General features: G+C 47.2%; 1 protein-coding gene across 17 annotated transcripts in view; it reads left to right on the top strand.

Moving 5' to 3' along the window:
* Window positions 1-1870: 1870 nt before the first annotated feature.
* CLEC16A (C-type lectin domain containing 16A) overlaps window positions 1871-16235 on the top strand; it is a 231934-nt gene continuing 217569 nt past the window's right edge. For 14 of the 17 annotated variants that reach the window (XM_054533474.2, XM_063717573.1, XM_063717574.1 and 11 more), the window contains exons 1-2: window positions 1883-2171; window positions 15178-15306. In XM_054533474.2, the coding sequence (XP_054389449.1) occupies window positions 2092-2171; window positions 15178-15306 (209 nt within the window). In that variant the 5' untranslated portion in view covers window positions 1883-2091. Of the gene's footprint in view, window positions 2172-15177; window positions 15307-16235 lie in introns of those variants that run through there. The other 3 variants (XM_024233546.3, XM_024233547.3, XM_063717575.1) reach the window with 3 other exon arrangements.

The following is a 16235-nucleotide window of genomic DNA, read 5'->3' on the forward strand; positions in this document are numbered from 1 at the left end:
TGCTGTCCTGTTTCGGGTCTACCCTCAGATCTCAAATCGAATTCGCTCTGCGTATCGAATAGGGGGAGGGAAAAGAGACTGAACACAGTTCAAACCTAGACATAATGCTAAGGCCGCAAAAGCCGAAGGAAACGCGGGCTTCCGCTGCACCTTGCTGCGTGCCTCTTTGGGACTCCGTTTCTCCTTTAAAAGGAGGCGGGGTCGGGGAGGGGCGACGGACGGTTGCCCTGGAAATTTTGGACATTCCCAAAGCGCCAATTTTCATGGTGGAGATCCACCAGTGTCTCCTTCGCTTCTCCAAACTCTGGTTGCTGGAAGGTCTGCCCACTAGAGAACCTGAATCCTAGAGTTAAGGAACACCTGAATAAAGAGATTCCGAGGTAGTTCAGATCTTCAACCATAAGGTTGCTTTTTGTTTCTTTTTACTTTGTAAATCATGTTTAAAAGCAATAATGCACATGGCTAAACATTCAAACAACCGTGAAGTACACAGAAAAGTGAGTCTCTCCCACCCACTGGTTCCCCTGCTTTTGGGTAACCGTTGCATGTCTTTCAGGAAAACATGATCTCGCCCAAAAAGCCTTCCAAAGCAGTTCAAGAAACCTTTAAATCTCAGGCCACACTAAGCTGAGTATTTTACATGCATTGCTTAATCGGAGGCATACAAGGCAGTGTAGTATGTATGTGCGTACTTTTTACAGATGAAAAATACGAGCCCAGGGATCCTACATTTCTGAGCCTGGGTGTGTTTCTTTGGAGGCCAGATCCTGTTCTTTTTTGCTCCATAACTTTGTCTTGCCCCACTCTATATGAATTACAGGACAAACCATTAACTCTCCACTCTTATCCATTTCTCCAACTGCTGAAGGTGAGACAAACCTTACTTATTCATGCACTCTACCAATATTTGTTAAACACTTGCTATGTGCCAAACCTTGTGCTAGGCACTGGGGAGAACATTGGCCTCTGGCCCAATTCTTTCTTGAGCAGAGTTAATGGGACACAGTGGACCTTTAATAAGGTTGATATATAGAAGTGACTGAATGAATGAATGGATGGTAAACTTCAGAAGTCTTGCCCACACTGAACTTACCACTTCTAATCCAGGGGAGAAGTTAGGTATATTCTGGCTCATGCAAAAAGTTGGGTGTTTCCTTTTTCATTTTAACGTGATACTTTGGTAAATAGCATGGATTCTGGGTGAAGACCAGAGGACTCCTCTGGAAGTACAAAATGTTCAGTTTGGTGCATTGTTGCTTCCGGGCTTTTCCAACACACACACACACACACACACACACACTGACACAGACACACACTTAATTGAAGTGGAAAAAGAAAAAGGCTGTCAGGACAAATAAGGTTGTTATCTATTTAGTGCCGTTTTGGTTTATAAAGCGAATGAAAAATAAGGGTGCGTGCGTGGATATGAACCCTGGTTTTGCCACTTATTAACTGCATGATCTTGGGTAAGTCAACCTCTCAGTGACTCCGTTTCCGTGATGATAAAATAGGTTTGATAATAGTAACCAATTCATAGGATGGTTGTGAAAATTAAATACCTTAATATGTAAAGCCCTTAGGACAGTGGCTTTGCATAGTATACACCATCCAATACTATTCTTATTCTTATTATAAATCTAGTAATTGTTACTACAGTGGTGACTTTCCTTGACCCATCTTCGCCGATTCCCTCTCCGGGGACTGCGCCCAAAGCTTCCAACTCCCGCCCACCCGGACGCTTCTGCGGTCGCTCCTCCTCTCGCCCCGCCTTTTCTGGATGGCCGTAGGCCCGCTTTTGCGCGATGCATGCCGGGCCTTGTAGTCCGTTCGCAGAGTCCTGCCGCCGAAGGCCTCGCGGGAGAACTGCATTTCCCAGCGCCCCATGCGGCGGCGGCCGTAAAGCGCGGCGGTCGAACGGCCGGTTCCGGCTGAATGTCAGGGCTGGGCTGTGGGCCGGGGAGGAAGGCGGCTGGCGGTTCCTCCACAACCTCCGCCGCCGCATCCTCCGCTTGTGCTACCGCCGTGGGCGCTGGGCCGCTCTGCTGGTCGGGCATGAGACCGTGAGACGAGAGACGGGTCGGGGCCGCCGACATGTTTGGCCGCTCGCGGAGCTGGGTGGGCGGGGGCCATGGCAAGTCTTCCCGCAACATCCACTCCTTGGACCACCTCAAGTGAGTGTGGGGGGCGTAGCGGGAGGCCGCGGGGCTGGACAAGGGGACGGGGGCGCCGAGCTCCGGGTCGGGGCTCTAGGAAACGTGAGAGCGGCGGCAAAGGGCGCCCGGGGAAGCCCGTGTAGTGGTTAAGAGCGAGGGCTCGGGAGTCAGGGCGCCTGGGTTCGAACCCTGACCCCGTCGCTCTTGGCTGTGTGACCTTGGACAAGTCGCTTAATATCTAAGAGTCTCCGTAACCCCACCTGTAAAGCGAGAGGATGCGATTTCAGTTTATGGACACAGACTTTGTTCTTGACGGTGTCCACCAAGTTTCCTGGCGGGGTACTTCTTAAACTGAACAGCCTAGGGGGTCAAAGGCCTGGGTCCTGGAGTCGGGCAGATCTGGGTCCGAATCTATCTGTGTGAATGTAGGCCTCAGGTTCCCCACTTATAAAAAGAGTAGAGTGACAGCACCTGCTTCCTGCCATTGTGTTGAGGGTTGGTTGGATAAGAGAATGAATGTTAAGCTCAGAACACGTACAATTGCTCAATAAACGGCATTAATTATTATAAAAGAACAGATTATTTTCCGAGGGGAGTCTAAGCTGGGGGCATGCACGCTGAGACCCAGGATTTTGGGGCGAGTGGGGAGGATGATGAAAAATAGAGACCTCTGAGGAGAGAATGACTCTACAGCTCTGGGGGAGGACAGGTGGCAAATAGGGTCTTGGGACCAGGAGTGCAGAAATTAAGAGGCTGGCTTTGCAGCCACACCTGCGTTCAAATCCTGACACCACCATTTACTGGCTGTGTGACCTTGGGCAAATTACTTCACCTCTCTGAGCCTCCAGATCCTCATTTGCAAATGGGGATCGTGAACATTGTAATGGAAATGGAAGGTGACTGACCCAGTAGTTACACAGTAGGCGGCCAGTAGTGGTAGCTGTGTTTATTATCAGCTCAGCGAGGCCTTCCCAGACCACCCTACCTAAATGTGCTCCCCCCATCCTAGTTCCTATCCATCACATCTTTCTCTTGCTTTCATTGAGTGCTTCTCCACTCTCTGCAATTATTCTTTATTTTTTATTTATACTTATTTTCTGTCTCCTGTTAAACTGGCACTTCACGAGGGCACAGACTGCTTGGTTTGTTCACAGTTGTATTCCCAGCATCTAGTACTGCTCTCTGCTTACTTAAAGAGTGGAAAAATGAATGATTGAATTGGGGAGAGGTGAAGAGCATGCAGGTCAAGACGCAGGATTTGGGGGCAGGTGTGGAGGATGATGAAAAATAGAGATCTGTATGAAGGCAAAGGCTTTAGAGAGGGAAATGGCGGGGATGCTGAAGAGGGGAGTAGACAAACCTTCAGTGTCAAGAAATAGGCAGGTTTCCAGAAGGAGATCCTGAGACTACTAATGGGAAAGAAGGAGGATAGGGTTAGGGATATGGTGGGAAGTAGTGGAAGGGAGACGGGGCCGTGGAAAGGCTTGGTGGGAGGGAATTAGATAGGGACTTCTCATGTGTCCCCGGGAGTGGGATAGGGGTAGTGGCAGGGCTGCAGTTCTCAGCTGTGACCTTTCTAGCATGGAGAAGCATTTAGTAAACGTTTGTGAGTCTTGAAGAGTGGGGAGCAGGAGGGTTCACTATGTGGTGAGGGGCACTTTTAGAGCAGGAGGTGGTGAGAGAAGACAAGAGGAGGAAAGAGGCCCAGGACAAGTCTGGGGTGGGTAGGGAGGCAGGGATCTTAGATGGGAGGGCAGCTGGCCGGGAAAGGGAGTGGTTGAAGGATTTCAGGAATTTATCGAGTGGGCGGAGGTGGCTGAGGAGGGGAGGGGAGTTATCCAGAGGAGGTTGGGCCTCCTGCCGGCATCCAGGTACCTCCAGGCTCTCACCTAACTCTGCTTAACTCTAGCCCTTTTAAATTACCTTAATTTATTAATTTATCGAATGCGTTATTCTGTACCAGGTATTTGCTAAGGACTTCCTGTGTGTTATTTCCCTTAGTCCTCACAAGTCTGTGAGTTACAGGAACCATTATTGTTTCCATTTTACGGAAGTGGAAACTAAGGTTCAAGGGGCTTCAGTGACTTGCCCCAAGGTGTCAGCAGCTGAAGGGTGCCAGAGGCAGGATTTGACTCCCGAACTTGTGCTCATTATACTGTCTTTCTGAATAAAACTTCCCGATAAGTCTTTTGAGAACACCTTTGACTTGGCTAAGTCTCATCGCCAATGGGGCATCTTTGCCAGCCAGCAGGGAATGGTGAACGGTCTCTGGTTCCTTTGCAGTATCCTGGGAACTGCCTGGGTTCATTGTTTAGATCACATGTCTATCGGATGCTTCTTTGGAAATCCGAGTTGCCTGCCCTGAGTCGGGCAGATCAGCTTAATCCATATTACAGCCGCAAGAACCTGAGATTTGTGTATTGGTGGGGGGGTTAGAAGATCCCCCAGTGACTTGGAAAAGAGTTCTGTAAACAGCTGGTGCCCACCCTGGGGCTTGTGCCACTCTGCATTTGGCTCTGTTAGTAAACATCTTGGGTCTTGGGTACAGAACAGCTCATTCCCTGCGGGAGTTTGCAGGCTGGTGGGGGAGACAGCTGTAGAGCCAGTGACTGTACAGTGTGACAAGTGCTGAGATCGCCATGGACCCAGGGTTCTGTGGGAACCCTTCTTGGGAGCTTTCTGGAGGAGACAACACCAGTGCGGGTTCTCCAAGAACGAACAGAAGCCACCATGGGGGAACAGCAGGGGCAGGAGGCGGAGCACTGTGACCAGGACCCTGGGGGCTTTGTGGCATGTACAGGTTGGGGCTGATAGCTGTGGAAACAAGGCTGGAAGTAGGAAGGGGCTTGGGATTTATCTGACACTTCGGGTGACCAACCGTCCTGGTTTGCCTGGGCTGAGGGGTTTCCTGGGATATGGGAGTTTCAGTGCTAAAACTGGGAAAGTCCTGGACAAACTAGTATAAACTGGTCACCCTACCAGTGACAAGTGACAGTTCTTAATACACTCTTTTTTTGACCTAGGGCAGAATGGGTGGAGAGGGAAAGTTTAAGATAGTTAAAAGAATTTATTTCTTTATTATTATTATTTTTTAAGTACACAAGGCATCTGGAAACCCTCCTCTTTTTTTTTTTTTTTTTTTTTTTTTGAGATAGAGTCTTGCTCTGTTGCCCAGGCTGGAGTGCAGTGGCGCGATCTCGGCTCACTGCAAGCTCCGCCTCCCGGGTTCACGCCATTCTCTTGCCTCAGCCTCCAGAGTAGCTGGGACTACAGGCGCCCACCACCACGCCCGGCTAATTTTTTGTATTTTTAATAGAGACAGGGTTTCACTGTGTTAGCCAGGATGGTCTCGATCTCATGACCTTGTGATCTGCCCACCTCCACCTCCCAAAGTGCTGGGATTACAGGTGTGAGCCACTGCACCCAGCCTAGACTTTACTTTTTTAGAACAGTTTGAGATTTACAGAAAGATTGAAAAGATAGCACAGAGAGCTGGAAACTGTTTTTAGCTTCATTATTCTTTGTAACACTCCCAGCTTGCAAACTGGAAAGGAATTTTCCTGTTAGGGTTTTACGTTTGCTAAATGGTAGAAAACTTCATACCTGTGGTCTCTGTCTACTGAACTGAGTTAGTGATTTAGCTCAGGCAGATTGAAGTAGTCAAGAGGTTATTTGCTACACACTGTGGGTGGTTTATTGTCCAGATTAGTGGCAATCTGTGACATTGACTGACAAATGTCCACCACCAAGCGGAAGCCTGAGTGATGGAATCATTTGATTGCTACTGAAACATCATCTTTACCAGGGACTGCAGGTCTGCGGCTGGTAGAAATTGGTCGTTTTTGTATTGTGGCCTTCATTCTGGTCCACTTTGTGTGGGGGTCAAGATTTTTTGTTCCGGTGACAGAAACCCAGCTAGAATTGCCTTAAGCCTCAAATGGATTGAATAGCTCCTTTCACTGAATGGTCTGTCCCCGCTAAACCATGGCTGAATCCAGGTGTTTGGAGCCGTCAGGAATCGGCCTTTTTCCGCCTTTCAGCTCTACCTTTTTCCTGTTGGTGTCATTTTCAGGCAGGCTGCAGGCTTAAATCATATCAGCTTAGCATTCCTGGGGAAAAAGAGAGCTTGTTTTCTCAATATTGCCAGCAGAAGTCCAGGATTGAGTATCCCTGGACCAACAAGGTTTCATGCCACCCCTGAACTGTCACTCTGGCCAAAGGTATAGGGGGATCTGATTGGCCATTCCTCACTCATATTCCCTCCCCTGGAGCAAGAGTGGGATGAGCTCCACTCAAGCTAGTGGAAGAGAATGAGAGAAAAGGGTGGTTCCCCATGGGAGAATCAGGGGTTATTGCCCAAAGAAGGCGGGGAATGGATCCATGGCAGGTAGACAGACGCACACCTACTCTTGGTGCTTTCAAGTTTTGGCTAAGGTGGCACTGACAGTGTTAGAGCTTGGGGTACAATATTGCCATGTTGATTTTCTTAAAATATCGTCTTCACCATGCCACACATTATGGGTCTTAGGCTCCCACTATGTCACATCTAAGTTCTTCCGGGCCTTCCCACCATCTAGTTTGGGAGCACAGGGAGTTAGGAACATCCTTGGTAGGCAGACGCTGTTTAAACGGAGACAAACGGGGTGAGTAGTTGTTACCAGGCAGCGGGGTGTTAGGTGGAAGGAAGGATGTTTCAAGCAGGGGAAAAGGCATTTGAGAAAGCCTAGTGGGGCAAGGGGAGCAGTGCACTTTGGCAGAACTCACGTGGTTCAGCAGGGGAGTGTTCATTGGGCGAAGAGGAAGTGAGGACCCAAGGTCAGAGCCATGCTTGGGAGAGTCTCCAGAGGCCAGGTTCCCTGGGGCCCTGTAAATTACTTTAAGGAATTCAGACTATGAGTGAGAACAGTAGGGAGCCACTGAAGGTTTTTTAACCACAGAAAGGCTGTGGTCTGGCTGAAGCTGGCAGAAAGGATTGGAGGAGGGGCAGACTGGAGGTGGGCCTCCACATGTGTTGGTGGGGCCGGGAGCAGGGGCACTGCTGCCGTACCCTGGTGAGTTATGGTAGCAGCTGCTGTCATCCAGGCGTATCTCCTGTTGGTGGTCCACTCACACACATACCTCGCCTGCCCGCTTGAGCTCCCCTGCTCTTTTCTGTCTGCCCATCCAAATCCCTAGCTCTATCCCGAAAATGCCAGTTCTTCCCTAAAAATTGCCCTGGTGACTTCAGCCAACAAGAGTTTTGCTGTCTTCTCTAACTTCTCCTGTGCCTGTTCACACTATCCCACACAGTTAACACATTATTATATACTTCTTATCGCCAAAGAGTGGGTCGGCTGTTAGCTCCTCTGCGTTCTTAAAGTTTCATCTCGGCCTTGAGTTAGACCCTCAGGAAGCTGGCTGGGGTTCCTGTCCTTTGGCCTATCAGACATTGTCTTCATTTGTTACTTATCTTTTTGTTGTTTTCTCCCAATTTGAACATAAGCATCATGAAAGCCTGTATGGCTTGTTCAGCTGGGTACTGGGATGCCAGCACAGGATGTAGCAGATAGTAAGCAATCAACAAATATTTGTCACGGGATGAACGAGAGGCAGACCTCTGTTTTCAGAAAAGGCCAGTCTTTTCCCAACAACTGCTTGTTCTCCCCAGTTTAGTCACAGCACCTGTGCCAGAGCCATGACTTTCTCTAGGGCTAAAAGCCCTGCCTATACCCTACACATCCCCGGCCCAGCCTCACTTGCCGGCCCTGTTTGACATCTTTGGGGGATGATTCACCAGGGGAAGCACAGCCTGTGAACACCTTCTCTAATCCTCTAGCCCGATTCCACCCTGCGTGAAGCTTCTCCTCGTCCTGCTGGCCGGAAGGCTGAACACTGACCAGATGGTGGTTTTCAGGGCACAGAGTGGGACACACTGGGGAACGTCTGCAGGGCCTCTGCCCGAGTGCTGAACAGGCCAGACAGACACAGGCTCTGTGTCTCCCATCCCTCTACCACACCTGAGACATTGTTATTTGGAGCTGTGTGGACATTGGGGGGTAAATTTCTAAACCCCAGACCCCCTATCATTCTGCTTATCCTTTCTCATGCCCCAGCTTGCAAATATACATTTCAAAATCTTGAAAGAGGAGCATCCTAATAAGCACATTATGGTGCAAGGCATAGCACGTGCAGAAAATGCTGTCACTGAAATGAACTTGGACCTAGTATTCCTGTCTCTGAAATGGACTGAATTGCTAATTTTTGAAGGAGATGGGGCTTTATTAACTGTAGTGGTTTAACCTGTGAAATTAGTGACTCTTGAGAAAGCAGAGGCTATTGAGGCGAGATTTGTTTACGTCTATCATCCTTGGTGATGCACCTCGAGTGTGTTGGCTGCCATTTCTCTTCTCCAGGCATTTCAAACTATGAAGCTCATCTGTCGTTGGAGAGTTAGCTAACAGGCAAAGCTCGCATATTGAGACTGCATCTGCATAGCTCCTGTTGGGGATATGAGAATACTGGCTCTTTTCCAGACAAATGGGAGTTAGAGCCCTTTATAAGGACTTCCCATAAGATCTCATAGTTTTTTCATGCCTTTTTGGTTTATCTATTTGGTGGTTTTTTAAATTTATTTTATTTTATTTTTTGTATGTTAGGCATTCATAACCTCATGTAAATTCTTGGCCAATAAAATTGTTGCTTACTTCATTGTTTGCATTTCTGTAGTCCTAGAAGGGTTATAATCACGGGGTGTGAAGTTCAGTCTGCCTGGTTCTAACCTAGGCACCTCCTGTGCTGCACCAGGGCCCTGGGCAGGTGCCTCAGCTCCCAGAGCATCATCCCCAAAGGGTCGATTGTTTCTGGGATTAAACGAAGCACTCAGACAGAGACTGGCAGTAATAGGAAGCTTCAACTGTTTTACTGAGGTAGATACATAGTTTGAGAAAAAACGTTATCATTGTAACAGTGGTTATCTTTGTAAGAGAAACATTTTAATTTGCTGCCATTAAGTGGCAAGGTAATTATTCTGTCCTTTGAATCTTTTCTGAGATAAAGACACAGCTTTGCATACAAAGATGGTCATAGCTACATTGTTATCACTTACATAATTAGGAGTCTTAATGCCCTTCAAAAGAGTTGCTACTGTGCTTGTCCTTTCAATGTCATACTGTGTAGCCATTACAGATATTTGCAAACAGTTGTCAATAACCAAAAAAAGTGCTTTTGTTTTAGCTGAGGTGGGAAATAAGATTGGCACTGAAATGGATAATGCAACATGACCTCAATTATGTAAATATCCATAGCAAAGAAAAAGACCCAAGGAAATAGATTGCAACTCCAGCAGCAGTCATCTCTAGGCACCACGGTTGCCATTTCTCTTTCATTGTTGTCAAAGTTTCCAACTTCTCTAAAGTGAATGTTACATTTATAATCAGAAGGTTTTATTAAAATGGGCTGGGTGAGTTGGCTCACGCCTGTAATCCCAGCACTTTGGGAAGCCGAGGCAGGCAGATCACTTGAAGACCAGCCTGGCCAACGTGGCTAAACCCCATCTCTACTAAAAGTACAAAAATTAGCTGGACGTGGTGGCCTGCGCCTATAAACTCAGCTACCTGGGAAGCTGAGGTAGGATAATCGCTTGAACCTAAGAGGCGGAGGCTGCAGTGAGCCGAGATCACACCACTGCACTCCAGCCTGACGACAGAGCAAGACTCCATCTCAAAAGACGACAATAACAACAAAAAGTTATTAAAATGTTTATATCTCTGAGGTGGTTGAATTACCTAATCTTCCAAAGCCCTGGAATTAAATACACCATTAAAACATTAAATCTTAATCCGTTCAGCCTTTCCCCCCATTACATTCAAGCAAATGTATATTGAGCATCTCTTCCTAAAACATTGTGTAAAACGGTGTGCTAGGGCATTGTGGGACAGAAAGATGAGCAAGGTGAAGTTGTAACCCCCATTGAGCTTTGGAGCTTGCAGTCTACTGGGTATTTCTATATACCAGCAAAAGATGTTTAGAAAATGAATATTTCAAACAACATCATTTACAATAGCATTAAAAAAATCGACTACCTAGGAGCAACTCTAACAATAAATCTGCAAGACTCCTGTCAAGTGAGCGTGGAAACAAATGCTGTAAATATCAGAATGTTATACTATTGTAAATATGTCAGTTCTCTCCAAATTTAGCCATAGATGTAGGGCAAATCTAAGGAAATTTTAGCAGGAATTTTTGTGGAAATGAAGAAGGTGATTTTTAAATGTATGTGGAAATTAAAAGGGCCAAGAATAGCCAATATTGAAAAACAGAAGGAAAGAAGTTGGAAGACTTAATTACCATATGGCAAGATTTACTGTAAAACTGCAGTAATCAGACAGTGTGGTCTTGATACAAGGATAGACAAATAGATCAATGAAACTGGAGTATCCAGAATGAGACCCACATGGGTAGTCACCTGATTAATGACAATGATGGTGCTGGAGTGCAGTAGAGAAGTGAGGGCTTTTTCTGTAAATGGTGCTGGGTCAAGTAGATTTCCATATAGAAAAAATTAATTTTGGCCAGTACCTCATATCATACACAGAAATCAGTTCCAGATGTACTCAAAGTCAAAACGTGAAGAGTAAAACAGTAACTTTGTTAGAAGTAAAAAGCATTTCCTTATAACCTTGGGGTAGGTAAGAACCTCTTAAGCTTGATACAAGAAACACCGTCCAAGGGAAAGATTAATAAATTGAACTACATTAAAATTAAGAACCTCTACTCATCTAAAGACCCAGTATAAAGGGAACGAAAAGGTAAGCCACCATCAGAGAAAGTATTTGCCATATTTATCTCCAGTAAAGTGTTTGTGGTCAGAGGATATAAAGAACTCTACCAAACAAGCAAGAAAAAGCCACACAGCCTAATTTTTAAAATGGGCAGGCTAGGTGCGGTGGCTCACGCCTGTAATCCCAACACTTCGGGAGGGTGAGGTACGTGGATCACAAGGTCAAGAGATCGAGACCATCCCGGCTAACACGGTGAAACCCCGTGTCTACTAAAAATACAAAACAATTAGCCGAGCGTGCTGGCGGCCGCCTGTAGTCCCAGCTATTTGGAAGGCTGAGGCAGGGGAATGGCGTGAACCCAGGAGGCAGAGCTTGCAGTGAGTGGAGATTGCACCACTGCACTCCAGCCTGGGTGACAGAGCAATACTCCGTCTCAAAAAAAAAAAAAAAAATGGGCAAAAGACTTGCACAGGCACCTCACAAGAGAAGATATTCAAACAGTCCATAAACATATATGAACAGGCACCCAGCTTCGCTACTGCAAGAAAGCCCCCGCGCAATATCACTACATACCCAACAGATGGCGCCACCGACCAGGGCAAAGAACACCAAGTACTGAGAGGCCAAGAAACAAATGGAATTCTCAGACCCTGCTTCCCGGCCACAGGTCTGAGGGCGAGCTACTGAACGTTGCCAAACCTCACTTGCTGTCTTGTCCTGTGCAGTGGCAACAGTGTGCACATCTTCAGCTTACTGTGAGTCTGTAGGTCACATGAGGCCCTCGCAGAGAACCAGGCACATGGGGGCTCCTAGAATCTTTTTTTTCAGGACTTACCGCCCTGCCCTGTCTGTCTATAAGGGCCTTCTGGTAGTTACTAGGACTTTTTCCCCCAGAAATTATTTAATGAGGGCAACAATAACAATAGCTAGCACTTGTATCATACATAATAACTGCCGAGTTAGTTATCTGTTATCTCTCAACACCCCCAAAATAGGTAGATACTAAAGTATTCAGGTACCATTGCTGTTTACATTTTACACGTGAGATAACTGAGGTGCACAGAGGGAAAGTAACCTGCTCAGGATCACCCAGCTAATAAGTGATGGAGGTGTTCTCAGACCCAGGCATTCCAGAGTCTCTGATTAACCCTATGTTCTAATTATACCAGTGTTTGTAATTAACCATATACTCTAGTGCCTCTCAGGAAATACCAGACTTTCTCTACTTCCTGCTCTGGTTTCGCTGAACCTTCCCATCACAACTCCTCCCCTGAAGCCCTCTTTCCCTGTTTGAATCTAGCCCGATCTCTTTTCTACCTTCCTGGAATATTCCTTGGATAACGTAGTAATAATGTGAATAACGGCCCCCACCACAATGACCATAATCTAGTCACCATGGCAGCCAAGCCTGCTTCTGTTGAGCCCTTGCTCTGTGCCAGGCGCTGTGCTTGGCTCTTTCTGTGCATGGTCACGTTGCCTCTCTGGAACAACCCAGTGAGGAAGCCTTGACTGTTCCCACCACTGTGTAGAATCTGAGCTGCAGAGAGGTGAAGCACCTTGTCCGAGGCCACAGTTAGGAGGTGGCAGGGCCAAAGGTCAAGCCCAAGTCTGTCTGCCGGACTCCAAAGCCTGACTCCAAAGCCTGACCAGAGCTCTGTGCTGTCACTTGCCATGTCTGGCATTTGGATCCCTGGCTATGTTCAGTCATGTATGCTTTGATCTGTTATGTTTACAAAGACCATCCCCTGCCCCATTCAGCATTTATTGAACACCTGCTGTGTGTCAGACATTTGGAGTGTATTGGGGTCACCAAGATCAATAAGGTGATGGTGCTGACCTTGAGGAGCTCAGGTCTCGTAAGGGAGGCAGATCTTTGCACATGAGGGTGGGCTGTGCGGTAGCAAGTATGTGTGGGTACAGAGGTGCCAGTGAGGAGGGAACAATTAAATCCACCTGGGAGGGGGGCATAGGGAAAGCTTTACCAAGAGATGCCCGAGCTGGGTTTTGAAATGTAAGTAAGAGTTTGCTGGTTGAAAAGGACAGCAAGGGCATTCTAAGCAGAAAGCCCCATCAATTGAAGTCATGTGGTCCTAAAGAATTTAAAATTTCCTCTTGTTGGGGATCTTCAGAGCAGACCCACCCACCTAAGCCACCGTCTCTCATTGACCAGGAGTATGATGTGTGATGCTAATAGATGTACACAGAAGAGAGGAGGGAGAATCTGCCCTTCTCCCACATTGCCAACAATGTCTTGTCACTGGCAGGGTGTCGGGCACATGGGGGCCTGCGTGGAGAGTGTCAATGATGGCCACAGCTGGAGTGGTGCGGTGACTGTCAAACTTCAGTGGGATTGGGGCCCTGCACCAAAAGTCCAATTCAGTGGGTCTGGGACAACTTACAAAGGTGATTCTGATGCAGGATGCCTGGGCACTGCAATTTGGAAAACTCTGCTGTTTGAAACTCTTGGGGAAGATGCACTTGAGGCAAGATGAAGATGTAGATTTGGCAGTGGGTCCTCCAATGATTCATCCCAGGGTGGTTCAAGTGCTGTTTGAGTTACCTAATTATAGAGGGAAACTGGGCCCATGCCCCCTCCTGCAGCCTCATTGGTAGATTTGGGTACAAATGGTTGAGGATTTGTGTTTTTTGAGGGCTCTTCTAATTACTGCATATTAAAAATTACATGCAATTTCTAATAAATTAATTAAATGCTTGATTATACTAGGTCTTTAAGGCATAACAAACAGTAACAGTATTCATAAATAAACCCTAGCCGCTTTAAATAGCAGATTGTTCTTTATTGTTTCATCTTCAAGCTGCTTCCTCTTTATGTCTTACCCGTTTTTAGAGATTATAGATGGGACAATCCTGTCTAGACCTTTCCTTCCTTGCTCTCACCAGACCCCTAGCCCTGAAAACTGAAGTAGGCCATAAAAGAAATCAGGAGGGGAGGGCACTTTTCCTGAGTCACTTCCTCTTAGTGTCTGCTTTTCCTTCTCAAGCCTGAGCTCCCTTGACAGGTGAAGTTACCTGGGGCTCTGGGCCCTGGAGAAACCGTCTTAAAAGCTGTGCCCGGTGGCACTCCCAGGGCATCCAGCCAGGCTTCTGGTCCCCGCACTGCTCAGGACTGGCCTTGGTGATTCTTTTGGTCTCCCCCACCAGCAAAGAGTCCTTGAGGACTGGATGGTGTCTACCTGTCTCTGCTCCAGCACCTGGCATTCAGGCCTGTTTGGGTAGATGAAGTACAGCACCAGAGCCTCTCCAGCCCTTATTTATTTATTTATTTATTTATTTATTTATTTAGAGTCTCGCTGTGTCACTCAGGCTGGAGTGCAATGGTGCGATCTCAGCTCACTGCAACCTCCACCTCCCAGGTTCAAGCAATTCTCCCTGCCTCAGCTTCCGGAGTAGCTGGGATTACAGACTTCTGCCACCACGCCCAGCTAATTTTTGTATTTTTAGTAGAGACGGGGTTTCGCCATGTTGACCAGGCTGGTCTTGAGCTCCTGACCTCAGGCGATCCACCCGCCTTGGCCTCCCAAAGCACTGGGATTACAGGCATGAGCCACCGCTCCCAGCCAGCCCATTTAACTCAGTGAATTTAACAATGTCTTCTCAGCAAATAAGACCATTGCCCTTGGGCTGCAAACCACCCAGATCATTTGAGCCATAAGTTCTGATGGGCTCACTGCACTTGAGAGGGATTGTGAGCATTCCAAGGGGAATTGCATGTGATTTTTGTCCCAGCAACTGCTCTGGGACCCAGCCTTCCTAAGCTGTGGCTCCATCTCTCTAAACCTCAACATTAGCCTGGCTGCAGTTCCCGTGTTAGGCATCCAGCCTGAGCTGTATGTCCCCACTTGCTCTGAAGGCATCAACATCACGGGGAGCATGTGAAACAGAGGGCTACTTGCTCTTCTCTCAGTCCTGCTGAATCTGAATCTCCGAGGGGGCTCCAGGAGCCCCCACTTGATTCAGTTCTCCGGGTGATTCACTTGCACACTGCAGTTTAAGAGTAGTTGACTTCAAGGGTTTGACAATTTTCTTGTCTCAGTCTGGGTTGGTGTGTCCTTGGTTTAACCCTTCAAAGCATTGTCTGCTATTTTTCTTGGGTTGTGAGTTACATCTAATCTGAATGGGAAATTGCATTGCCCAAACCTGAAAAAGCATTGCTGTATTGTCTCCAAAATATTGCTAATGGTCATTGAACTTGGCTTGCATTTCAGTTGGTAACCTTTAATTTCCTTTTCTCTCATTTCTCTCAGGTATCTGTACCACGTTCTGACCAAAAACACCACAGTCACAGAACAGAACCGGAACCTGCTAGTGGAGACCATCCGTTCCATCACTGAGATCCTGATCTGGGGAGATCAAAATGACAGCTCTGTATTTGAGTAAGGGTTTCTAATGATTGCTGTTTTTTTATTATTCTTCTTTGAATGTTTTTCTAAATGTATACCATGAGTCATTCCAGATGATGTCAGGATTTGACGCTAATTTGATCTTGCCTAGATATCTATCTCTGTCTAGCTGTTAAAAAAAAAAAAAAAAAAATGCCCTTGAAGCACTATAGAAATGCAAGCCAAAAATGGGGAAGTTATGGAAATGAGTGTCTCTAGAAAACCTGAAAATGTCATGGGTAATTTTCCTCCAGGTTGTGTCTGATTATTTTCCCAAAGGAAGGAGAACATGTCTGGTGGTTAGATTTGACATGAACAGAAGGCCTGTGCCCTGGGAGAGTCACTGAGGGCTCCCAGTTACCATGTTTACTGATGACCAGGCACAGGGCTGAGCTCCTGATGAGACAATCCAGCTAAGTTTCCCACCCACCCCGTGGTAGAGTCCCTGTTGGTGTCCCCTTTTTTACTCAAGGTCACATAGCTGGTAAGTGGCGGAAAAGTGACACACACCCAGAATCTGTGAGGGGTTCCCCCGACTCGCGTACTTCCTAGGTGAGCAGTCCTCAGCCAGGCTCTTCAGCTCCCTAAGCTTCAGTTTCTTTACCTTTAAAGGAGAGAGAAAAAGTTCTCTTTGTCTAGTGCCTGGTACAGGAATCAATGATAGCAAATGATAAAGACAGACATGCCTCACTGGACAGTTAAAAAGCAAGGGCCGCCAGGCGCGGTGGCTCACACCTGTAATCCCAGCGCTTTGGGAGGCTGAGGCAGGAGGATCGCTTGAGCCCAGGAGTTTGAGACCAGCCTGGGCAGCATACAGAGACCCTGTCTCTACGTATAATTAAAAAATTAGTCATACATGGTTGTGTGTGCCTGTGGTCCCAGCTACTCAGAAGGTTGAGGTGGAAGGATTGTCTGAGCCCAGG

The sequence above is a fragment of the Pongo abelii genome, chromosome 18, assembly GCF_028885655.2.
Source record: "Pongo abelii isolate AG06213 chromosome 18, NHGRI_mPonAbe1-v2.0_pri, whole genome shotgun sequence".
Classification (NCBI taxonomy): domain Eukaryota; kingdom Metazoa; phylum Chordata; class Mammalia; order Primates; family Hominidae; genus Pongo; species Pongo abelii.